The 22,515-nt window shown below is 47.4% G+C and overlaps 1 protein-coding gene across 1 annotated transcript; it reads right to left on the reverse strand.

Annotated features, from left to right (window-relative positions):
* Positions 1 to 132: 132 nt before the first annotated feature.
* LOC105467468 (TCL1 family AKT coactivator B) lies at positions 133 to 7,250 on the reverse strand. The gene is made up of 4 exons (XM_011717081.3): positions 6,960 to 7,250; positions 2,979 to 3,149; positions 2,551 to 2,619; positions 133 to 1,940 (listed from the first exon to the last, which is right to left on the reverse strand). The coding sequence occupies exons 1-3, from the start codon at positions 7,140 to 7,142 to the stop codon at positions 2,566 to 2,568; spliced, it is 408 nt and encodes a 135-aa protein (XP_011715383.1). The 5' UTR covers positions 7,143 to 7,250; the 3' UTR covers positions 133 to 1,940; positions 2,551 to 2,565.
* Between the last annotated feature and the right edge of the window lie 15,265 nt (positions 7,251 to 22,515).

The following is a 22,515-nucleotide window of genomic DNA, read 5'->3' on the forward strand; positions in this document are numbered from 1 at the left end:
TTGACTGGGATGCATGCTGCATGACACACCCTCTCCTGCACACCCCCGACTCAGGCCAGTGGGAGGGAAGGCAGGCTAGGGGAAGAGGGTTCCTGAAAGACCAGGCTGCCAGATCAACATAAGCTGCTCAGCAGAAGGTACGATGCCAGCCTGCAGTGCTCACGCAGCCCCTGTTCACGGGGCCTCCCTTTAACCATGCCAACACTGTGGAATCTCAACTCTTACCCCAAGGCTCCCTCTTCATGCCTCTTGTGTACACCACACGTGCAAGTGTTTGTGCAAGTGTTTATCTAGGGTAGTGATTCTCAGCCAGGGCAATTTTGCCCCCTCAGGAGCCATCTGACATTTTTGGTTCTCACAAGTTGGGGTCAGGGGATGCTTCTGGCATCCAGTGGGTGGCAGCCAAGGATGCTGCTAAACATTCTACAATGCCCAAGACAGCCCCTTGCCACAACACCACTGGCCTTGAGCAAGTCCGCTCCAGGCAAACACTGGCGTGCCTTATATACCATGCTAAATTGTGATCGAGGCTTCCTAATATTTTGTCATACAGAAATGCTTCACTTGAAAAAGTTTGTTTTACACTGTCTTTTGCTTACACCTGTGTCTTACTTGGGTTTTTTTGTACCCCACATTCATGAACATATTTCCCCAAACTTTCTATGAATGCTTTTACAGATTTTGTAAGGTTGGGATTTTAGCCCATGGGTGATTTTTTCTTGTGAATGACATGAGGGAGGGAATCCCCTCTCCTTGCCACCACTGCATGGTCACCCTGACCTGCACTGTATCGTCCACTTCTTCCTGGTCACAGTAGCGGCCCCGCTCAGTGCCTTGGCCCCCTGCCCCATCCCTCCCTGCTCAAGGACTCTGCTTCTCTGTCATGTCATCTCTCCCACACATGGGCCCTTCGTCCCTTGCACCTGCATTCTGCATCTCCTGCACTGACATGCTGTTGCACTGTCTCGTTTTGGAAGCTCTCCCTTGCTCCCGGTTCTCCTGTGACCACCACGGCTTTCCTGCCCTTTCACAGCAGGGCTTCACCCAGAGCCCGCACGAGTCTCCTCCCCTTCCTTACCTCCCGCCAGCGTCCTGCTGCTGAATGGACTGATTACAATTTCCTTCCCAGTGTGGAAAAATATGAAAAGGAACATTAAAATGTTACCTTAACATTTCGATACCGGAAGCTGCATTTCTATGCTAGAAAGAGGCCAAAGAGAAGCTCCAATTCAGCACAAAAGTGGACAGTGTGCAATAAAGTTTAATTAACCAGTACTGCGAGGCCACCTTCATGGACTAGCATCCCTTCGTGAGCTGAAGAACTGAACAAGCAGAAGCACAGGCCAAACCCGTCCTTCCATGCTCCCCACTGTGCAGATGGGCTCACTGAGCCTCTGGCGTACACTACTGGCTCAGCACTGGATCTATTTCGGGCCAAAGCGTCAGCAGAACTGATACCCACAGGGCATCCGAGTCCATATCCAGACTGGGCTCCCTCTGTGGCCGTCTCTTAAACCGAGCCACTGCCTGCTGATGGTGAGTTTCCAATCACGAGCTGCACTGGGAGTGCCGGAGGCCTGGCTGGGCACACATCCCGGTGGGTATGAAGGGAATTTGGGAGTGGCATCTAGAAGATCAGCATGAGGGGTACAGAGGAGAAAAAGAACCCACAGCTTGCAGCCAGCAGGGGAAACTGGCTCAGCGCACAGACAGGGCCCCTAGTGAAGTCCATCTAGGCCAGTTGCCCTAAGTGCAGATCCAAGCAGGACAGGACAGGACTCATAACTGAGGAAAACGAGAGAAGCTGAGTGTTCAGGGGCCCCACTGCCTCCTGCCTGCAAGGAGGCTATGCTGGGTGTGCAAACAGAAGACGGTACATGAAGATCCTCACTGAGGGGGCATGCGGAGACACCAGGCCAGAGGGGCAGGGCCAGCAGGGCCTGGGAGAAGACCAAAGGAGATAGTCAGTGAACTATGGAGGAGCCTGGCACCCCATCCAAGCTGCTAGGGTCAAAGGCAAACCCAGTGCCAGCCCCTCCAATGGACCAGGCCCTGCCTGGCCTGCTCCAAGCTGCAGCCCATCTGGGAGGAGCCCTCTGTGGGTCAGTGCTGGGTCCTCGAAGGCCACCGTCGCATGGCACCTCAGTGCCATGGTTAAGTCTAGGGACCTGAGATCATTAGATGTGAGCTTGATCACTGCTATTTCCTGGCTGTACGGTCTCGAGGAAATCATTCCCATCCCCAGAGTCTTAGTCTTTTCATTGTGAAATGGGTCATTAACATGTACACCTCACAGAATTCTCACAAGGATTAAATGATTAATCTTATTCGATGAGATCCCATGCTTTAGGAACTTATTATAGGGGCCCACCCACAGTAGACCATCACACATCCAAGGGGCGGGGGAGCAGAGGTGACAGGTGGCTATGTAAGAAAAATCTCAGGAAACAGCAGGGAGGAGAAGGAGGCCATGCCGTCTTTCTGAAAAGAGGAGAAGTATTCTCGCTTTCGTCTGATCCCTGCACCGAGAGGCACGGGCCCCCAACATACCAGCCACTCCCACTGTCAGTCTTTCCTCTCCGGCTGATATGTGAGGACCAGCTGCTCCATGGAGTCGATCTGCAGGAGAGGGAACAGCCATCAGAACCTCTGGGAGATGCTCCTCCAGTTGGCCTTAAGGGCCGCCCATGCAGGCTGGCAGCAGCAGGCAGGGGCGAGGCAGGTGGGAACTCCGGCTTGTGGATTTCCCTAGCCCAGGGAAGGCAACCCTCCCTCCCTCACCCATTCTGCCTACATCCCACATGGGAACTCATGTACTGATCCACCCATACACATTCAGGCCTCCTTGAAGGAAGACTTGAGCAACAGGAAGAGGAGAGACAAGAACCCCGAGGGGGCCAGGGGTACAGAAGAGAGAGGGCCACGGCAGTCACCAGGGGGCCACCCGTCGCTTTCACCTGGAACCACCACACACTTGCCTGGCCATGGTCCACTATTTCCCAGAAACTGGAATCGGCTGCTCGGTACTTCCTCCCGGGGTAAAGCTGCCACACGGGGGGCAGCTGGGAGAAGGGCATCTGGCCGGAAAAGAGTGGCTCCCGGGTATGCACTGCCATCTGCCACAAGTGCACCGTGATGCTGGGTTCATACTGAAGGGACCGGAGAGGGGGTGGCAGATCAGGGATAGGGTTCCCTGCCAACTGGGCGGCATACTAGCAATGCAGGCCTAGATGCCCCAGCCCGGCCAGTGGGCTGCCAGGGTCAGAGGTAAATGTTTTCAGAATTCCAGACCAAGAGCCTTGGCACTGGTGCCTGTGGCTACATCTAGGATGACTGGGGCTCTTCTGGCCCCCTCTGACCTGCTCCCTGCCTCGCCCCACTGCAACCCCCAAATTTAGCCACTGTTTCCAACCTGTCACCACCCTGGGTTAAAGCTAAGTATTCTCTTGGGGCTCCATCTCTGCCATTGCCATAATTTTTAAATCTTCGTTTTAAAAAAACAAGATATCCATGGACTCCTGGATCTGAGGGTGATAGATTTTCCCCCCAAAATATACTGCAGTTCTGATCATGAACTTCACATACTTACAGTAAATATACAAAATAAGGCTGGGAGCAGTGGCTTATGCCTGTAATCCCAACACTTTGGGAGGCCGAGGCAGGAGGACTGCTTGAAGCTAGGAGTTCAAGACCAGCCTTGGCAACATAATGAGACTCTGTCTCTACAAAAAATAAAAAATTAGCTGGCCATGGTGGCATGTGCCTACAGTCCCAGCTACTCGGGAAGCTAAGGTGGGAAGATTTCTCGAACCCGGGAGGTAGAGGCTGTTGTGAGCTATGATTACGTCATTGCACTCCAGCCTGGGAGACAGAGAAAGACCCTGTCTCAATATAAATACATAATAATAAAAATAACAAAATTAGGCTGGTACTGGAAGTTAGAAAGATGAAAGGAAAAGTAAAATCAAAGCTTCTTATGCAACAAAATGGAAAGTCTTTTACACAATTTTCTAAGTATTTGTCGTTAGTGATAAAACGTCTTTTTGAATTAAGAATATTAGCGCTTTATCAAAAAAACACGTTGTGATGATTTTTCTCAGTTTGTTGTCCTAGCTTTTTTACGGACTGCTTTTGCAAAGAGAAATATTTTAAATTATGTGGCAAAAACCTCTCCTTCTCTGTGTATTCTGACTTTAAATCAGAGATCAGCAAACGAAGTCCGGCTTGCCATCTGCTTTTGCAAATAAAGCTTTATTGTAAATAAACTAAGGCTCCTTCCCTCATTCCTTTACCGTTGCCTTTAGCTGCTTTTGCACTGCAATAGTAGAGCTGAGTAGCTGCAAGAGCATAGCTCTCAAAGTGGAAAATGTTTACCATCAGATCCTTTACAGAAAAAGTTGGCTACTCTTTGCATTAGATGTGCCCAGGAAGCTTAATTCCCACCCTAAGACATCGATCTATTTTTAAGAAAGAGGGAAAAAAATACTAAGTAGGTCCCTTATCCCACCCATGGCTAAGTTATTTGAAGAATCCATTCTATTTCCACTGAATCATAAAAACAAAAACAAAAACAAAAAAAACTTAGAACTGTTTTTAAGAGTACAGTTCAGTGGCATTAAGTGCATTGACATGTGGAACCGTCGGCACTATCCACCTCCAGAACTTTTTATCTTCCCAAACTGAGACTCCATACCTGTTATTAACATTAACTTCCCATCCCCGACTCCCTCCAGCCCCTGGCAGCCACCATTCCACTTTATGAACGAGACCACTCTGAGTACCTCATACAAGAGAATCTGTCCTTCCGTGACTGGCCTATTTCATTTAGTATAATGTCTCCAAGTTTCATCCATGTGCCTGACTTTCCTTCCTTTTTAAGTGTGATTACTTCATGGTTTGTGTTTTGTTTACCCATTCATCTATCAATGGACACTGGGGCTGCCTCCACCTTTTGGCTAGTATGAATGATACTGCTGTGAACATGGATGTACAAATACATGCTTAAGTTCCTGCTTCAAAGTCTTGTGGGTATACACCCAGAAATGGCATTGCTGGATTGTGCCGTAATTCTCTTTTTTGAGGAATTCTCATCCTGTTTTCCATAGCGGCTGCACCATTTCACAGTCCCCTCCATTAACACCTTCTCCGGCTTTTGAAAAACTTAAAATATTTGCTCCACAATTTTTGCATGCTTTATTTAGTGTATGTACAGAAAAGCCTTTCCATGTTGTCTACCAACGTTTTTTGAAACAACCTATTTGAAGATTTTTAAGGAAATGTGTTATATTGTTTAAAATGTCAGTGAACTGGCCGGGCGCGGTGGCTCGCCTGTAATCCCAGCAGTTTGGGAGCCAAGGTGGGCAGATCACTTGAGGTCAGGAGTTCAAAACCAGCCTGGCTCACATGATTAAACCTTGTCTCTTCTAAAAATAACAAAAAAAAAATAGCTGTTAAAAAAAATAGCCTGTAATCCCAGCTACTCAGGAGGCTGAGGCATGAGAATCACTTGAGCCTGGGAGGTGGAGGTTGCAGTGAGCCGAGATCACACCACTGCACTCCAGCCGCAACAGAGCAAGACTCTCTCAAAAAACAAACAGGCAGTGAATTGTTTACAATGACCTAAATGTTTGGGTTTTTTTGTTTTTGTTTTTTTTTTGAGACGGCATCTCGCTATGTCACCCAGGCTGGAGTGCAGTGGCGCTATCTCAGCTCACTGCAAGCTCTGCCTCCTGGATTCACGCCATTCTCCTGCCTCAGCCTCCTAAGTAGCTGGGACTACAGGCACCCGCCACCATGCCCGGCTAATTTTTTTGTATTTTCAGTAGAGACGGGTTTTCACCATGTTAGCCAGGATGGTCTTGATCTCCTGACCTCATAATCTGCCAGCCTCGGCCTCCCAAAGTGGTGGGATTACAGGCGTGAGCCACGGCGCCTGGCCTTCAATGGCATTTTAAATATCCGGATAAACTTTCACCATATTACACTAAGGTACAGCCAGCTCCCCATTTCCGTGGATACTGCACCCATGAATTCAACCAACCTCAGATTAAAAATATTTGGGGGAAAAAAAATTTCCACAAAGTTCCAAGAAGCAGAGCTTGAAGTGATGTGTAGGTGTAGCATTAGGTGTTATTAGTAATCTAATTTCAAATATAGGAGAGGATTGTGCTGAGGTTGTATGTAATTACTACCCATGTAATTTTCTATCAGGGACTTGAGCATCCACAGTCGGTCCTGGAATCAATTCCCGCCCTCACCAGAGACTCTACTGTATTTACTCTATCCCTCAAAGACCGGCTGTGATCTAAAGCCCTCATCTACAGCCGTTTCCTGAGTCATTATCATTATCACCTGGGGAGCTTTTGAACAGTAAAGAATCTAGGACTCCACCCAAGCCTCCTGAATTAATTTCCAGAATCTGTTATCAGTCAAATGCTTCCCCAGGCCAGTCAGGCGGTGAGCCACGTACATGAGCATGTCTGTGACTCACTTGCCACAGAGGTATATTATTCTCATTTTGCAGATTAGTAATCTGAAACCAATCTCACATTCATCCTATTGGCCCACCTGGTGCCTCCAGGTTGCAATGCTTTTGCTTATACTACTCCCGCCTCCTTTCTAGACCTGGAGAACTCCTACTCATCCCACAAAGCCCAGCTCAATAGCTGCCCCATTTGTGAACCTTCCCAGCATGCACTGGGAATGGCACTAGGTCCTGAGCTGCCTTAGCCTCGGCTTCACCAGGCAGGACCGTATTACCTCATGTGGATAAGTTTGTGCCTGTGGTCCCTTCACGGGGGTGTTCCTGGGGCCAGGGCATTGCTTCGCTCCTAGACCTGCACAGAAGTGTTTTCCAGTGCGGGTAAGAACGGCCCCCTCTAATCCCCCACCGCGGTCCCACACGGGCAAGGGTCAGTGCGCAGCCCTCCCACAGCCTCCCCCCCGTGCCCAGGACTCACTGTGCTGCCCTGGGAGGCGCTGCCCTGGGTGTTTGAGGCCCTGGCCCATTCCCTGTGCGAGGGACTGAACCGCACAACCACAGTCACCCAGGTCCTCCCTTCCTCGTCTTCGTAGATGCCAGGCTTCTGGATCCACAGACGGTCAGGGGGCGTCCCTAGACGCGCAGAAGCTTCGGAGGCCATGGCAAGTCTGCACCCGGGGGCTCGCCTCGAGGCTCACATGTGTGGACCTTTCAAGGTGCGCAATCTCCTTAAATGGAGCAGCTCCCGCGTGGGTGGGGCCGGGGCCGGCAGTGGGGGCGGGGCCGGCAGTGGGGCGGGGCCAGTCGGGGAAGCGGGGAAGAGCGGGGAGGGGGAATAAAGGTTGCTTAATATGTGGGGAGCCCTATGCCATGTCAGGCATTTTTCATAGGGTATCTCACTGACATCTCCTAACAACTCCATAAACTAGAGACTGTCACCCACATTTCACAGACAAAGTATCAGAGGCTTGAGTGGCTTAGTAACCTGAACGAAGTGGGTAGCAGAGGAAGGGGAGGTAGCAGAAGCAGAGGAGGGAGAGGAGAGGGAGGAGGAGGGAAATAAAAGCAACCTGCAGCAGGGGCTAGGCAGGGACGAAGCCAAAGAGCAGGGGGGTTAGGAACCCGGCCTGGGTCTCCTGGAGGGGCGGGGGCTGGACCGGGAGCTGCTGGGGGCAAAAGGGCAGCTCCCGGGCATAGAGCTGCCCAGGCTTCACCCCAGGCATCTGCAAGGAATTTGGCCCCTAAGACCTATTTCACCTCCCTTCCACTGGTCCCAGTCCCTCCTCAGCCTCCTCTCTGAGATCCCCCTGCCCAATTTTCTGGCAGGTGATTCCCCTCCTTTGCTCCTCGCAACCCCCTGCCAACCATCCTGCCCCAGATCCTGAGCTGGCATGCACGACCCTGGTCTCTCCCACCCTGTGGCCATTCCTGTAACAGGACTCCGTGTCAGGGACCCTTCTTTGAGCTTAGAGCTTAGAGGCATGGGGGGCGGGGGCGTGTAACCTCTGTGGACTCTTGGCCCTGGAGGTATCTGGTGAAGGCGCATCCTGCACAAATCAAGCTCCCTCTCCTTAGAAAATAAGCCAGGGCCCTATCAGCATCTGAGATCAGGATCAGATAAAACTGACAGAAACAAGACCACGGGAGGCCACATGGCCACCTGGCCAGCCCATCCTTGGCCACGGGACCCAGAGTGCCCACTTGGCCTGGTCGTCTTATTTGCTCGACTTTCTCAAGAGGCCACAGAAGCTCAAGAACATAGCAAGGTCCGTTCTATAAGCACCCTGGGCTGCTCCTAAATGCACCATGAATAGGAACCTTTTCCTTTTGAAATCCACACGCATGATTCTTCTAGTTCAAGTGAAAATTAGTATTGAGATGACGCCATTCTGCTGGGGAGATGTGAAAATGATTTCTGGACAGCCCTGATCCAGTGTAAGTGGCAGGTAGGATAACCACTTTTGAAGAACTCACTGGGCAGCTTCTGTGGAGGTCTGAGCCTTGTTTTCACAGCAATTCCACCTCCTTCCGCAGTGTTTTTCCAAGAAACCAACACTTGGGGTGGGACTGGAGTAGGCCAGGAAGACAAGGGACATCACAGTCTCATATAATGTGATGTGGAATCACGTTATATGTGGAATCACGTACGTATGTCACCTTTGCCGCATTCTATTGGTCAGGGGTAGGTCCTACCCTTACTCAAGGTTATGAATACTAGGAGGCAGGGATCATGGGGACACCTGGTCTCCTGGGCCCCCCGTAGCCTGTTTGCTGTAAGTACCTACCCTATGGGACTCCTCTGAGGATCCGATGAGGCTATATGTAAAGTGTTAAAGCCTGACACATAGTTAACACTTGAAATACCCTGGTCGATAGTTATGTTCTCAGATGAGTTCCCTCTCCCAAGCAGAATCCATCAGTCCTACCCTTGTAACCCCAATGCAATTACTATTTATCTCTATCACTTTCTATTGCAAATATATATATTGATATTCTCAACCTCATTCCCTGATGGGCAGGTGTGTGACTGTCAGTGGGGTTGGAGGTAAAGGTTGCTTAATATGTGGGAAGCCCCTATGCCATGTCAGGCATTTTTCATAGGGTATCTCACTGACATCTCCCAACAACTCCATAAACTAGAGACTGTCACCCCCATTTCATAGATGAAGCATCAGAGGCTTGAGGGGCTTAGTAACCTGAACGAAGTGGGTAGCAGAGGAAGGATATGGACCCAGCTGTTCTTGGTTCTAACATGCATGCTGCTTGTTGTCTGCTTTGGCCAAGTTTGGCTCATTACATGGAAGAGGCAGAACCTGGAGCAGGGAGATCCACAGTGGCTACTGAAGAAATGCTGGTGGGCTCTGAAGGTGCAGACGGAGAACACCTTCCCATGAGTGGGTGGTCAGAAGGCAAGTAGAGGTCTCCATAGGCAGAAAGAAATAACTACCACTTAGCCTCGAGGTGGAAAATTGATTGCTTCACCAATCACCCTCCTTGGCCAGGTCTCCCACTCCTCAACCCTTGGACCTGCTCTGAAAGAAGCCTCAGAGCTGCAGGTGAGAACAGTTTGGTCCCTGGTCCTTCAGCTGGCCTTTGTCCATGTCATGTCTGAGATAAGGCTATGTCTTCTGGCCAAGTTGTCCATATCTGGTACCTGTGACCTGAAGGATTCACTCTTGGGGGTAGGTGCCACCAAAGTCTTTGAGAAGCACTTTGATCTCTCCAGAATGTCTCCCGGGACTGCCTGGTACTGATAGTGCACTCATGCCTGGGCGCAATGCTCTCCTCTTCCAGCAGAGGGAACCCTTCACAAGCCCCAAGCCCCCGGGGACCCGCTTGCTGGAAGGATTCCAGACCACAAACAAGGAGGCACTGTGCAGGGATTGGAAGGCTGGGTAAGAGTCACTGATACCTCTGCACAGTTCTGTTCAGCTCCTCCTCGGTACTGGGCCAAAATGGCAGGGCAGACAAGATGCCAAAGGCAGACAGTCTAGACAGAGCGTGGTATAGATGGAACTGGCAAAGTTATCCCACAAAGGAAGCAGCATGAGTAGACCTGGACGAGAGGTAATTCAGGGTGTGTCTGGAGATCAGGAATAATGAGGATTATCCAGGCTCATACGATAAAGAATAAGAATGTGGTGGTGGTGGGGTGGTGGGGGCAGGGGAGGTGCTGATGCTCCATTGTAAGGATCAAACACGCCAGTGCCAGCAGCTGGTTTTGAATGAGGAGCAATGAATGTTTGAGACAAGGAGTGGCATAAGTATGCACTTAATGTTTGAACTAGTGATAAAACGAAAGAGTGGCTTAGTAATCAAGTAGATCGTGACTACTAGAGAAAAGACTGGATGGAGACTGTGCAGATAATAACAAAAACAAGAACGTCCAGAGAAAACTTGCAAACTGGTAAAAGAAACTCAACCCAACTATGTAACTGAAGAATGGGGGTTTAGGAAAGTTTTGCTCATTTCAAGGTGAAAATGTACACTATTTTTCTTCTAAAGGTTTTATTTAGATTCATTTGTCCATGTTGATATCCAATTAACTTAATGCCATTTATTTAGAAGACTATCCGTTCTCCTACTGTACTGTATCATCACTTCTGTCACAAATCTGGGAATATTCATGTCTGAGTCTGTTTCTGGACACTTTTCTATTCCACTAGTCTCTTTGTCTCTCCTTGTGTTGATACCACATTGCTAATTACTATAGCTTTAAAATAGGTCTTTATATCTTATAGTAAGATTCTGTTTCTCTGGAGAACCCTAATACAGCTATTTGCTTCCCTTTACATATGCATATGCATTTTAAAATCAGCTTGTTAATCCTTCCCACCTCCAAAAGCCTGCTAAGATTGATGGGGATTGTGCTGAATCTATAGGTCTATTTGAAGAGAATTAACACCTCCACCATATTAAGCCTTATAATCTGAAGCGATTGCATAGTGTATCCTTCCATATTTTGGGTTGTCTTTCATTGTTCTCTCTGATTTTATTAAATTAACTCTTAAGTATTTGATGCCATTTTAAACGTCATTTTAAATTCTGTATTATGTTTGTTGCTGTTATAAAAAAATGCAACTGGTTTGTGTACATTGACACTATATCCAAGACTTAGATAAACTGACTTATCTCTAATAGTTTATCCATTCTTTGAGGAAATGTCTTAGCCATTATTATCTTCAACTATTCCTGTCTCATCCTTTCTTCTCCTCTTTCCCTCTCTTTCAGTAACTCCAACTACACATTGTCAGACCCTTTAAACTGTGTGCCATGCTCTCTATGTTCTGTCCTGTTTTGTTTCCCTTTTTTTCCCTCTCTGAGCTTCAATTTTGATGTTTTCTATTGGTTTATCTTCCAGTTCACGAATGCTGACATCTGCTATATCCAATCTGCTCTCAACTGATTTCTTTGCTGCAAATATTATATTTATTAGTTCCAGGATGCCCACTTGATGCTTTTTTTGAAAAATTAAAACTTTATCTGATAATCTCTACACTTTTAATCATTCTGTCCATCATTCTATTTCTTTGGACATAATCATAAAGTTCTTGTCTAATAACTCTGATTTACTGGTGGGCCTCCTTCTATTGTCTGCTTTTTCTCTTGGTTTTTAGTTAAATGGTCTTTTCTCTTGAGTAATATTTAAAGGAATGCCAAATATTTTGTATAAAAGCACTGGAAAGGCTCTAGTGTTTTCCCCCTAAGTACAGTTAACCCTATTCTCTGCTAGGCAGATACAGTGAAGTATTAAACAGTTTAATCCCAATAGGGACTGAACTGAGCCAAGGTTAAGTTGCAGTTTGGAAAAGAATCAGTCTATGTGGCCAGGCACAGTGGCTCACTTTGTAATCCCAGCACTTTGGGAGGCCAAGGTGGGTGGATCGCTTGAGCTCAGGAGTTTGAGACCAGCCTAGGCAACAGTGAGACCCCCATCTCTACAAAAAAAAAAAAATACAAAAAGTAGCTGGGTGTGATGGTGCATGCCTGTAGCCCCAGCTACTTGGGAGGCTGAGGTGGGAGGATCACTTGAACCCCGGAGGTCAAGGCTGCAGTGAGTCAAGATCGAGCCACTGCACTTCAGCCTGGGTGACAGAGTGAGACTCTATTTAAAAAAAAAAAAAATAGCCCATCTACCTCTAGTTTGCCCTGTTCTTAGAGTATGACCTTCAATCAAGAGGCTGATAGGTCTTTGTCTCAGCACCATGAACAAAAGTTCTCTGGAAAGGAAATTGGAGGAAAGAGACTTTATATTCCAGTGAATAGTTTGCACACCAGGGAGATGCAGCCTTCAGTGTAAAACAAGATGTGTTCCAGAGAACAAAGGGAGGCTTGGGGTTCTGTAGCAAAAGTTCCCACCCAGGTTCCCAATCAGGTCCATTTATGCAACCGAGAGATTCAGACTCAGGTAGTTCCAATTAGTTGGTACAGCTGAGCCTTGATTGGTCAAGGCAGGTGGGCTCTGACTGGTTGGTTTAGATGTGCTCTGAAAGTCCTCAAGTCGAACAGAGGTGTTGGATTTCTGGGAACTCAGAGTACCTATGTGATTTCTAGTTAGCAGATGGCTGCTTGGCTCTATTTTACATTTAGGCCCCATTAGCCACTAAGGATCTTTCTTTTTTTTTTTTTTTTTTTTTTGAGACGGAGTCTCACGCTGTTGCCCAGGCTGGAGTGCAGTGGCGCGATCTCGGCTCACTGCAAGCTCCGCCTCCTGGGTTCACGCCATTCTCCTGCCTCAGCCTCCTGAGTAGCTAGGACTACAAGCGCCCGCCACCGCGCCCGGCTAATTTTTTGTATTTTTAGTAGAGACGGGGTTTCACTGTGGTCTCGATCTCCTGACCTTGTGATCCGCCCGCCTCGGCCTCCCAAAGTGCTGGGATTACAGGCTTGAGCCACCGTGCCCGGCCTCTTAAGGATCTTTCTTGAAAGATTGGCTCTTTCGGGTTCACATTTGCTCATGACACTAAGAGACTGCAGGAAATTATTTTGCTTTTGGGGGTTTGGCTATGCTCTTCAGCATCCTGCCCTGAACTGCTTCACATTGTAAAAAGCCTGTGGTTAGAGGGTACTGGTCACACAGCTGAGGTTCCCTCAAGTCTCCACATTTGTCCCGCTGCACAAAGACTCATGGCTAATGTTCTCAGGGAAAAGCAGCTGCAGATGCCTGACAGCAGGGGTCAGTTCACCTGCTCTCCAGCGTTTTCTGCTCCCGCCAAGTTGTTCTCAGGAACTCCACCCCCTGGTGAGCCTTTGTCTTCTCAGGAGACCACAGGGAGCCTGGGCAACATGGTCAGACCCACTCTACAAAAAATACAGAAAGTACCCGGGTGTGGTGGCACGTGCCTGTGGTCCCAGCTACTTGGGGGCTGAGGTGGGAGGATCACTGGAGCCTGAGAGGTCCAGGCCGCAGTGAGCTGTGATTGTGCCACTGCATTCCTGCCTGGGTGACAGAAAGAGACCCTGCCTCAAAAAAAAAAAAACCCCACAGGAAATTCCACTCTACTTTTCTGAGGTCTTCAACTTAGCCTGTTAGCCTCTCACATCACACAGCTTCACAGTTCAGCACGTCTTAAGGAGGAAGCTGGCTGGATGCTTGAGGCCCCTCAGGCCTTTAATTTGATTACTCCACAGCAGCCCCCGACTGGACTCAGCACGAATTTCAGTCTTTAGCCTGTGCCCGGAATTATCAACTGACAGCAAGGGAAAGGCATCTGCAGATGCTCACCTCTGAGCTGTCCTCCCTTCTCCAGAATTTTACTTCCTCTGGCCCTTGTTGCTTCTGTAGCTCCCCGACGGTTTGGAAAATACAATCTTTATTTTTATCTAGATTTTCCATAGTGTGGCTGTAGTGTTACCAGAAAGGGGTCCCAATCCAGACCTCAAGAGAAGGTTCTTGGACCTCATGCAAGAATTTGGGGCAAGTCCATAGGGTAAAGTGAAAGCAAGTTTATTAAGAAAGTAAATACAGAATGGCTACTCCATAGGCAGAGCAGCCCTGAGGGCTGCTGGTTGGCTATTTTCATGGTTATTTCTTGATTATATGCTAAACAAGGGGTGCATTATTCTTGAGTTTTCCAGGAAAGGGGTGGACAATTGGACCGGAGGGCTCCTCCCCTTTAGACATATAGGGTAACTTCCTGATGTGTCCATGTCATTGTAAACTGTCATGGTGCTGGTGGGAGTGTCTTTTATCATGCTACTATATTATAATTAGTGAATAATCAGCAGTGAGGACGACCAGAGATCACTTTTGTCACCATCTTGCTTTTGGTGAGTTTTGACTGGCTTTTTTTTTTTTTTTATCACAACCTGTTTTATCAGCAAGGTCTTTGTGACCTGTATCCTGTGCTGACCTCCTATCTCATCCTGTGACTTAGAATGCCTAAGCTCATGGGAATGCAGTCCAGTAAGGTCTCAGTCTTATTTTATTCAGCCCTTATTCAAAATGGAGTCACTGTGGTTCAAACGCCTCTGAAAGTAGCATTGGCATGTTGCAAACCACTTCATCTTACCCTAAGAGAGGGAGAGCTTTTTTTTTTTTTTTTTTTTTAAAGTAGAAGGAATTAAATTATGTCTTTGTGCTGACGGAATTGAAGCAGGAGAGAATGGCAAGGTATAAACTGAAGGCAAGCACAGTGATGAGAGCCCAAGGGGATGGCTTGGCTTGAAGGAAGGAGGGACTCCTCTTCCAGTGTAACTGAAAGGAACAAGGAGAATCAGCTCAGAGGCAAGTAAGGGTTTTAGGTTTGGGGGCAAGAAGAGGAAATTCCCTTCCTCCACCTTTCACAGCATGAAATTACAAATGGTTATTTTGTAATTTTCTAAGACCTAACCTTGGAAAATAAACATATGAAAATATTAAGAACATGTTTATGACCTTCGATAGGGATGACCTTCTTAAAGATGATGCAGAAAGCAAAAGTATGACCTTTTTTTTTTTTTTTTTTTTTTGAGATGGAGTTTCGTTCTTACTGCCCAGGCTGGAGTGCAATGACACGATCTCGGTTCACCACAACCTCCACCTCCCAGGTTCAAGCAATTCTCCTGTCTCAGCCTCCCGAGTAGCTGGGAATACAGGCGTGTGCCACCAAACCCGGCTAATGTTGTATTTTTAGTAGAGACAGGGTTTCTCCGTGTTGGTCAGGTTGGTCTCAAACTCCTGACCTCAGGTGATCCGCCTGCCTCGGCCTCCCAAAGTGCTGGGATTACAGGCATGAGCCACCGAAAAGTATGACTTCTTATGACAATACATGAATTTTCAAAAGTGACCAGAGTAAGAGAAGATAGTAACAATATATAGCAAAGTATTAGTTTCCAGTATATGTAATGAACTCTTACAGATCAGTAAGTAAAGGGAATAATAACCCATTGGAAAAATAGGGAACAGCTAGAATTCACAGAAAAGGAGATGAAAACGGCCAGTTGCTGTATGAGAAGACGCTCAGTCTCACAAGTAATCAAGAAAATGCAAATTTTAAAAGTGAGATACATTTTTTAAATCTATAGTAGTGCCAAACAAAAGCACTTGGCAATATCAAATGTTGGCAAGTGACGTCATTTGCGTTATTGACCAGGTCCCTTTTTCACAGGAGCTGGTGAAGGAGAACCAGGCTCTTCCTCCCGTGGCCACCCTGGCCGGTCAGTTTCCACAGAACTAGCACACCAGGCTGGGCAGGCCAGAGCAAGTTTCTTTACTGAAAGTTGGGTCCGTTTCAAAAGGACAATCTGGACACAGAACAGACAAATGTTAGAGTTTGAGAGTTTTCCCTTGAGTTTTGCAAGACAAAACATCTAGTAACTTCAGTATTCACCAGGAAGAATTCCCCAGTGGCCTCTCCCTCCGGCCCTTTCTCCTGCCTGCCTTCAGGATCACCCCTTGTCTCATAGGCTTTAATGTTTCAGGTCTCCTTCTTGGATAGATTCTATCCTGCCCACAGGTGAGCCCTCTCTTCCCATGCCAAGTTTCCACCTAACCTTGGTCTGGAGCAGGTGCAGGCTTCGGCCAGGTGGAAGCTGCTGGGTGGGTGCTGCCTAGCCTTGGATGCTTGGGTAAGGAGAAGCGGGGTGAAATTAGGGTGATGGGCTCCAGCCTGTTGGCCAAGGTTGAGCCTGGCTTCTCTCATTCAAGTTTCCTCATTGGCAAGAACAATAAGCCTGCCAGTTCTTTTATTAATAGATCTATAAAGTTGGCACCTCTCCCAAGGGCAGACCTTTTCTCCCCCATAGGACAAGACAGTCTAAAACCAAATTGAGGAGGAAACAACACTTTGTCCGTTAGCACAGGCTCGTCCTGCCCTTGCAAACTTTGGTCTCATTATTGACAGAGGGGCTTTTGATTTCTCCCCAGCTCCACTGAGAGGGGGTGGGGAGAGCTGGATTTATGCTTCATAGCTGAGCTTTGTTGGAAGAGGACCAAGGGATAAATTCATTCAGCCCAGCCATTCTTTCTCCTTCCCCATATAAATGGAGAAAGACGGTTCCTACAATGCAATAGTATTTTCCATTTGCAAATGAGTTAGGAAGCCAGGGGCACATAGCATCAAGCCTATGGCGGGAACTCTTGCCTCCTTTTCAGTCAGAATAATTGTCTCCCACCTTTTCTTCAGACTTCCATTATCACATCAGCCTCACTCTGACTTGGCTTACAGCATGTAGGTTTATATTGCCCAGATCCTATTTCAGGCTTTCTATCTCTGTCTCCACTAGACTCTGGCTCCCAAACGAAAAGGGGACCTGGAATATTTGAAAGTGAAATGGGAGAGTTCCCTGACCCCTGTCCCATGACGTGTGACAGGGGCATAGCTCTTATGTTCAGCCACCACATCCTCAAACCCCTTACCGGAGGGGGAGCATGCAGATGGGCAGGTGCAGGAGCCAGGGTGAGCACTTTTTGGGTTCCAGCCCCATGGTAGCATCTATGGGTGGATGTCTGTGACTCCCAGAGTCCAAGTGGGCACATGTTACAGCATTCTGTTAGCCTTGCTGTCCATGGATGACTTAAGTGTTAGACAGTTCAGTGGACCCTCTTGGTACCTAGGTCTTTGTCCGTGTCCAGGAAGAATCAGGTCACACATAAACTTTAAGGATGAATGCAGGCAGTTCATTGAGTGGTGGAGGTGGCTCTCAGCAGGATGGATGGGGAGCTGGAAGGGGGATGGAGTGGGAAAATGATCTTCCCCTGGAGTTTGGCTGTCTAGTGGCTAATCTCCTCTCCCACTGCCCCCAGCCAAATTCCTCTCAACATTCAGATGTTCCTTTTCTTCTCTCTACTGTGCCATCCTGCCATTCTTCTGCTCTTCTGTTTGTCTCCTCATCTGCTTCTGGAGCCTGGGGTCTGGGGTTTATACAGGTATAGGATAGGGGACATGGTGGGCCAAAAGGCAACTTTTGGGCATGAAAACTGGAATGCCTCTTCCCATTTAGGGCTGCAGGTTTCCAGGTTTGAGGGTAAGGCCTTTGCCAGGGAACCACCCTCTTCTACCCAGTATTTCCGGGTCTCCTGTCTGTATCAAAAGCATATAGGGTTTGATGGTGAACAGCCCCCAAATCCAAAGGTTAGTTTTACCCCTCACTAGTTGTGTGACTTTGACCTTATAACTTAACCTTTTTGAACTTCCTACTCCTCACCTGTAACACAAAGATGCTATCTACCTTACTATGTTGTTGTAAGCAATGGTAATAATATTTATGAAGTCCCTGGCACATGGCAGATCATCAATGATAACTGATAATTGATAATCAGTTGGGGGACAGAGACCATTTCTTATTCACCTCTATGTCCTCAGCATCAAACCAGTGCCAGAAACATTGGAAGGGCCCAGAGAGTATTTGTTGGATTGAAATATCCTTTAGTCAAATGGTTTCCTGGGTCAACATGAACCCAGAGGTGTGCTGAAAATATAATTCATTCTGACTCCCTTCCTGCCAACTCCTCATAGAAAATGTACTCAGGAATGAAAGTGTTCACAGCAAAACAAAGGCCCTGGGTATTGAGAGTTTGCAGTGAAATAGAGAGGTCTGAGGGGTCAGGAGAAACAAAGCATCAGTCCGCACAGACGGTCCCCCGGGGTCTCTGTAATTATCATGTCTTTCTTGCAGGTCTGCTGTGTGACTGGTCTATTTAGGTTAGCAGAGTTGCCGAGGTGAGAGGTGCGCTCTGATTGGCCATGGAGGCTGCCCTTGTGTGCCTGGAGCTTTTCCTGACCGTGGTACAAAGCTTCCTCATGCAGTGCATGAAGATCCACCTGCATCTTCCCTCTGCTGCCTCTCCCTCTGGCTCTTTGGGCTGTGGTTTTAAATGGTTCTTCATTTAATCCATCAGAATGACCCAGAAGGAAGCAATTGTTTGTAAATGGGTCACTCCCTCAAGCATGGTGGCTGCCTTCTTATGATGAAGAAATTGGGTCTTTGCAAATATTAAGTATCTAACTGAAGGGTGAGGGGAGAGAGGCCCGCATGTGTTACGAGCTCTCCATGGAAACTGGGCAGTGTTCCTATCTTTGTTTTAGAGATGAAGAACCAAGGCTCTGAAAGCAACCATCAGGATGGGCACGGTGGCTCACACCTGTAATCCCAGCACTTTGGGAGGATGAGGTGGGTGGATCGCTTGAGCCCAGGAGTTTGAGACCACCTGGGCAACATGGCGAAATCCTATCTCTACAAAAGGTAAAAAATTAGCTGGATATCATGGCGTGCGCCCCACAGTCACAACTACTCAGGAGGCTGAAGAGGGATGATCTCTTGAGTTCGGGAGGTTGAGACTGCACTGAGCCATGATCATGCCACTGCACTCCAGCCTAAGAGACAGAATGAGACCTTGTCTCAAAAAAAAAAAAAAAAAAAAAAAAGTGACCATCACTTAGCCAAGATCACAGAGGTAGCTAGTGGAGGAGCTGGAATCTGAACTTCAGCATGTTTGATTCCAAAGTTCAAACTCTCTTCTACTACACCACAGGTACCTGGTGGACACTGCAAACCCTGTTCACTGATTGACAGAAGTCAGGGTGGTACTCATGATCTGGGGACATTTGCCCCAGTAACTCAGCAAGCCTGTCAAGTTACATTGCCAAATACTAATGACTCATCTAATCCACACAGAGCATCTGGGGCCCAGCTCCAAGTTACTCCATAACAGTAGAGGGTACCATCTTATTTATACTCAGGCCCTGTAGGACCCAACTTGTCTAGGAGATATTCTGGGGACGAAATGGAGGGGACCTCACTACACAACTCTAATAAATAGAATGCCTGATTTGCAAGGCCATGGTTGCTTGAATATCTGAGGTCCCAGGGATGCCAGCCAACATGCCTGGCTTTCTGGGGTTGGGAGAGGAAGTAACCCACCTCCCCCTACTCTCTGTAAATACAGATATTATGAGGACCCTCCCATCCTTAGAAACAAGCCTGCCTACCACCATCTTTTCATGATGGTCAATATAGTATGTGGGTTAAAAACACAGATTCTGGAGCCAGATTGCCTGGGTTCAAATCTCAGCTCCGGTATTTACTAGCCATGTGAATTCCAGCAAGTAACTCACCTGTCAAAAGGTATAATGAAAAGACTACATACTTCATATAGTTGTAAGGAATTTATTAAATGAGCTGAAATGTGCTAAGTTCTTAGAACAGTGCCTGGCACATTCTAACTGCCTTAGGTATTGTTATTGTTGAGCATTGTGCTAGCTCTCCAGCCTTCCCTTCGAAGCCAGACTTCTCAGAAAAGTCTAGGAGCACTAACCCTCAAGCCTGATTCCTGATACAGACCATCTCACAATCTTGTTTCTGCCAACCTGCCCACAGCCTCCACTGAAATTGCTCTCTTAAAGGGCCCCAGGCACCTCCTTCCTGAAGGTGGTGGATGATCAGTTCCTTTAGCAGAAGTCATCCCGGTAACTCTGCTGCCTGCCACACCGCGGCCCTTCCCACCTTCTCAACCCTCTGGTTTTCCTTTGGTTCCGTGCCTTGACACTGGCAATTCTCACCTTTTGACATACCAAAGTTTAAAATGTTAGGCGGAATTAAAATTAACCATCATCCATCTCCTAAAAGCTTTCCCCCTAAACTTCTTTTCCTTTTTTAGACAGGGTCTCACTCTGTCAGCCAGGCTGGAGTACAATGGTGCCATCATAGCTCACTAAAGCCTCAACCTCCTGGGCTCAAGCGATCCTCCCACCTCTGCCTCCCGAGTGGCTGTGACTACAGGTGCATGCCACTGCACATGGCCCCCGCCAGACTTCTGGTAACAGCATGTATTTTGTCCCCACCATTCACCTTTCTCATCAGAGAGATCTGTTAAATGAGGCTTCACTGAACACACAGAGCCCAAGATGTGATTGTTTAACAACCATCCATCTTTATCCACCAAACTAGATTCCCTAGTGTCCAGGGAAAAGGTTGTTCCCATTTTCCTTATGCTATAGGGACCTGCTATGGGAGGCGGACAGGCATAGGGGCAAGGCAGAAGCAATGAACAGCCACTGGCTGGTCTCACTGGGTTATAAAGTGTGTTAGCTGGGCTCTCTGGGCAAAAATCAAAGGTCTCAACTCAGATCTTACACAGACGTCCAACATACAGCCAAGTCCATGATCCTGTGACCTGCCAGGTTCATCATCCATCCCTTCTTCTTCCCAGTGTCTAGAACCATTCATCTCCCTGCATCCTCAGCCCTGAACTAGCACTGAGTCCAATTCTACCCTGATTTAGAGAAGAGGAGTGGATTAAAGACCTAGCTTAGAATTCAGCAACTCCAGCCTGTCTGCTGGCCATACTAGTGTTCGAAGTCCCCACTTCAAAACTAGGGTTCAAGTCCCCACACTTTAGTCACTCCATCAAAGATTTGCCTTAATACCAACAGTTCAGGGAGAATTTTCTGCCCCCAACCCCCAACATACACACACCCCTACACACAATGCATGCATACATGTACACACACTCACTCATCCTTTGCAAACACCAGAGGCCTGCATCTGATTCAGAGCTGTGCCTCAGGCCTCGAGTCCTGATAACAGTCTTTTTGATGCTCAATGGATAGACACGGACCATGTCATCTTGGGGTTTATAGTAGGCCTGGCACATACCAGGTGCCTGAGAAATGTCAGAAGAGCCAAATTCTTGCTCCCTCATGCCTGCTGCCAGAAAAGTCATAAGGAACAGGATAAAGAGTATGTCCTTGGGGATGAGACAGCCTAGCTTGGATCTGGGTTCTGGCACTTCGTTGGCTTTGGGATGGTAAACACATTCCTCAACCCCTTTGCACCTCGGTTTCCTCAAGGTTGTGAGGATTAGCAACGACATATGGAAATGTGTGCTGTAAAAATGCCTGCCTGGGTTTGATCTTGAGAAATGGTGCTATGAAAACAGAATATTATAACTCCCCTCCCCTTTCAGAGGGGAAATAAATCAGAAATACACATTTTTCTTCAGGAAAAGAATTACTTGTAATGAAAATAAACTATGAAGAAATTACCGTACCTTTGTTTATCCAGTGCAAAAATGCTGCCTCTGCTCTGAAATATTTGTAAGGCCTTCTGGGTTATAAAGTGTGTTAGCTGGACTCTCTGGGCAAAAATCAAAGATCTCAATTCCGAGCTTTCTTCTGAGTTTTCAGCCTCCCTAAGCTACCTGATTCTCAAGGTCCAGAAATGCAAGAGATTGCTCAGCTGTGCACTCCATCTTTGCCTCTTTATAAAATACAAATCAGGCTGGGAGTGATCGCTCACACCCATAGTCTCAGCACCTTGGGAGGCCAAGACAGAAGGATCGCTTGAGCTCAGGAGTTTGAGACCAGCCTGTGCGATATAGTGGGATCCCATCTCTACAAAAATAAATAAATAAGTAAATAAAATATGAATCAGAGCCCTATATTCTGTGCAGACTCCTAGCTTTGTGAAGCACATTTTATATGACTCCATGAAGCCATAAAACCTGGCAAGTGTAGGAGTTTGCTGAATGTTACACATTTACTCACTCGAGATATACATGTACAGAATTTAGTTTTGTTTGGGATTTTTAAAAAAATGTTCTCTCCCTCTGTCCTCCTCCTTCTCTGGTTGTTCCCCAGCACTGTGAATAACTCCAGGAGCCTTTAGTGTTTGAGGGGGCAGCTTCCTGTGCTGATTCTCCCTGTTGGAGGGAGGTGTAACAAGTTTCTATTGATAAAAGTGCTTTGGACAATTTCAGAAACTAAAATTCATCTCAAAACAAAATAGTAGCGATTTTTACTGCTGTCATTATTGTCAAGTCCTCATACATCAGCTTTCCCCCAGACAGTGGTAGTCACCTACTTGCTAAGATACCAAATTTACCTCTTCTTGGAGTCTCCCTCCTTCTGCCTTCTGTCACCTTTCATTTCTTCAATAAATATTCCTTGGGCTCCTACTTTGTGCCGGCATGGTCCTGGATGCAGCAGATCCACAGGTGAATGAGACAGGCACGTGCCTCCCTGCTTCATCCATGTCCTTTCTAGTGGGGTGGCAGATGATGCACAAAACCAACTGATGTTATCTGGATGGCAATAAAAGTGTTATGGCACTGT

This window comes from Macaca nemestrina, chromosome 7, assembly GCF_043159975.1.
Source record: "Macaca nemestrina isolate mMacNem1 chromosome 7, mMacNem.hap1, whole genome shotgun sequence".
Lineage (NCBI taxonomy): Eukaryota > Metazoa > Chordata > Mammalia > Primates > Cercopithecidae > Macaca > Macaca nemestrina.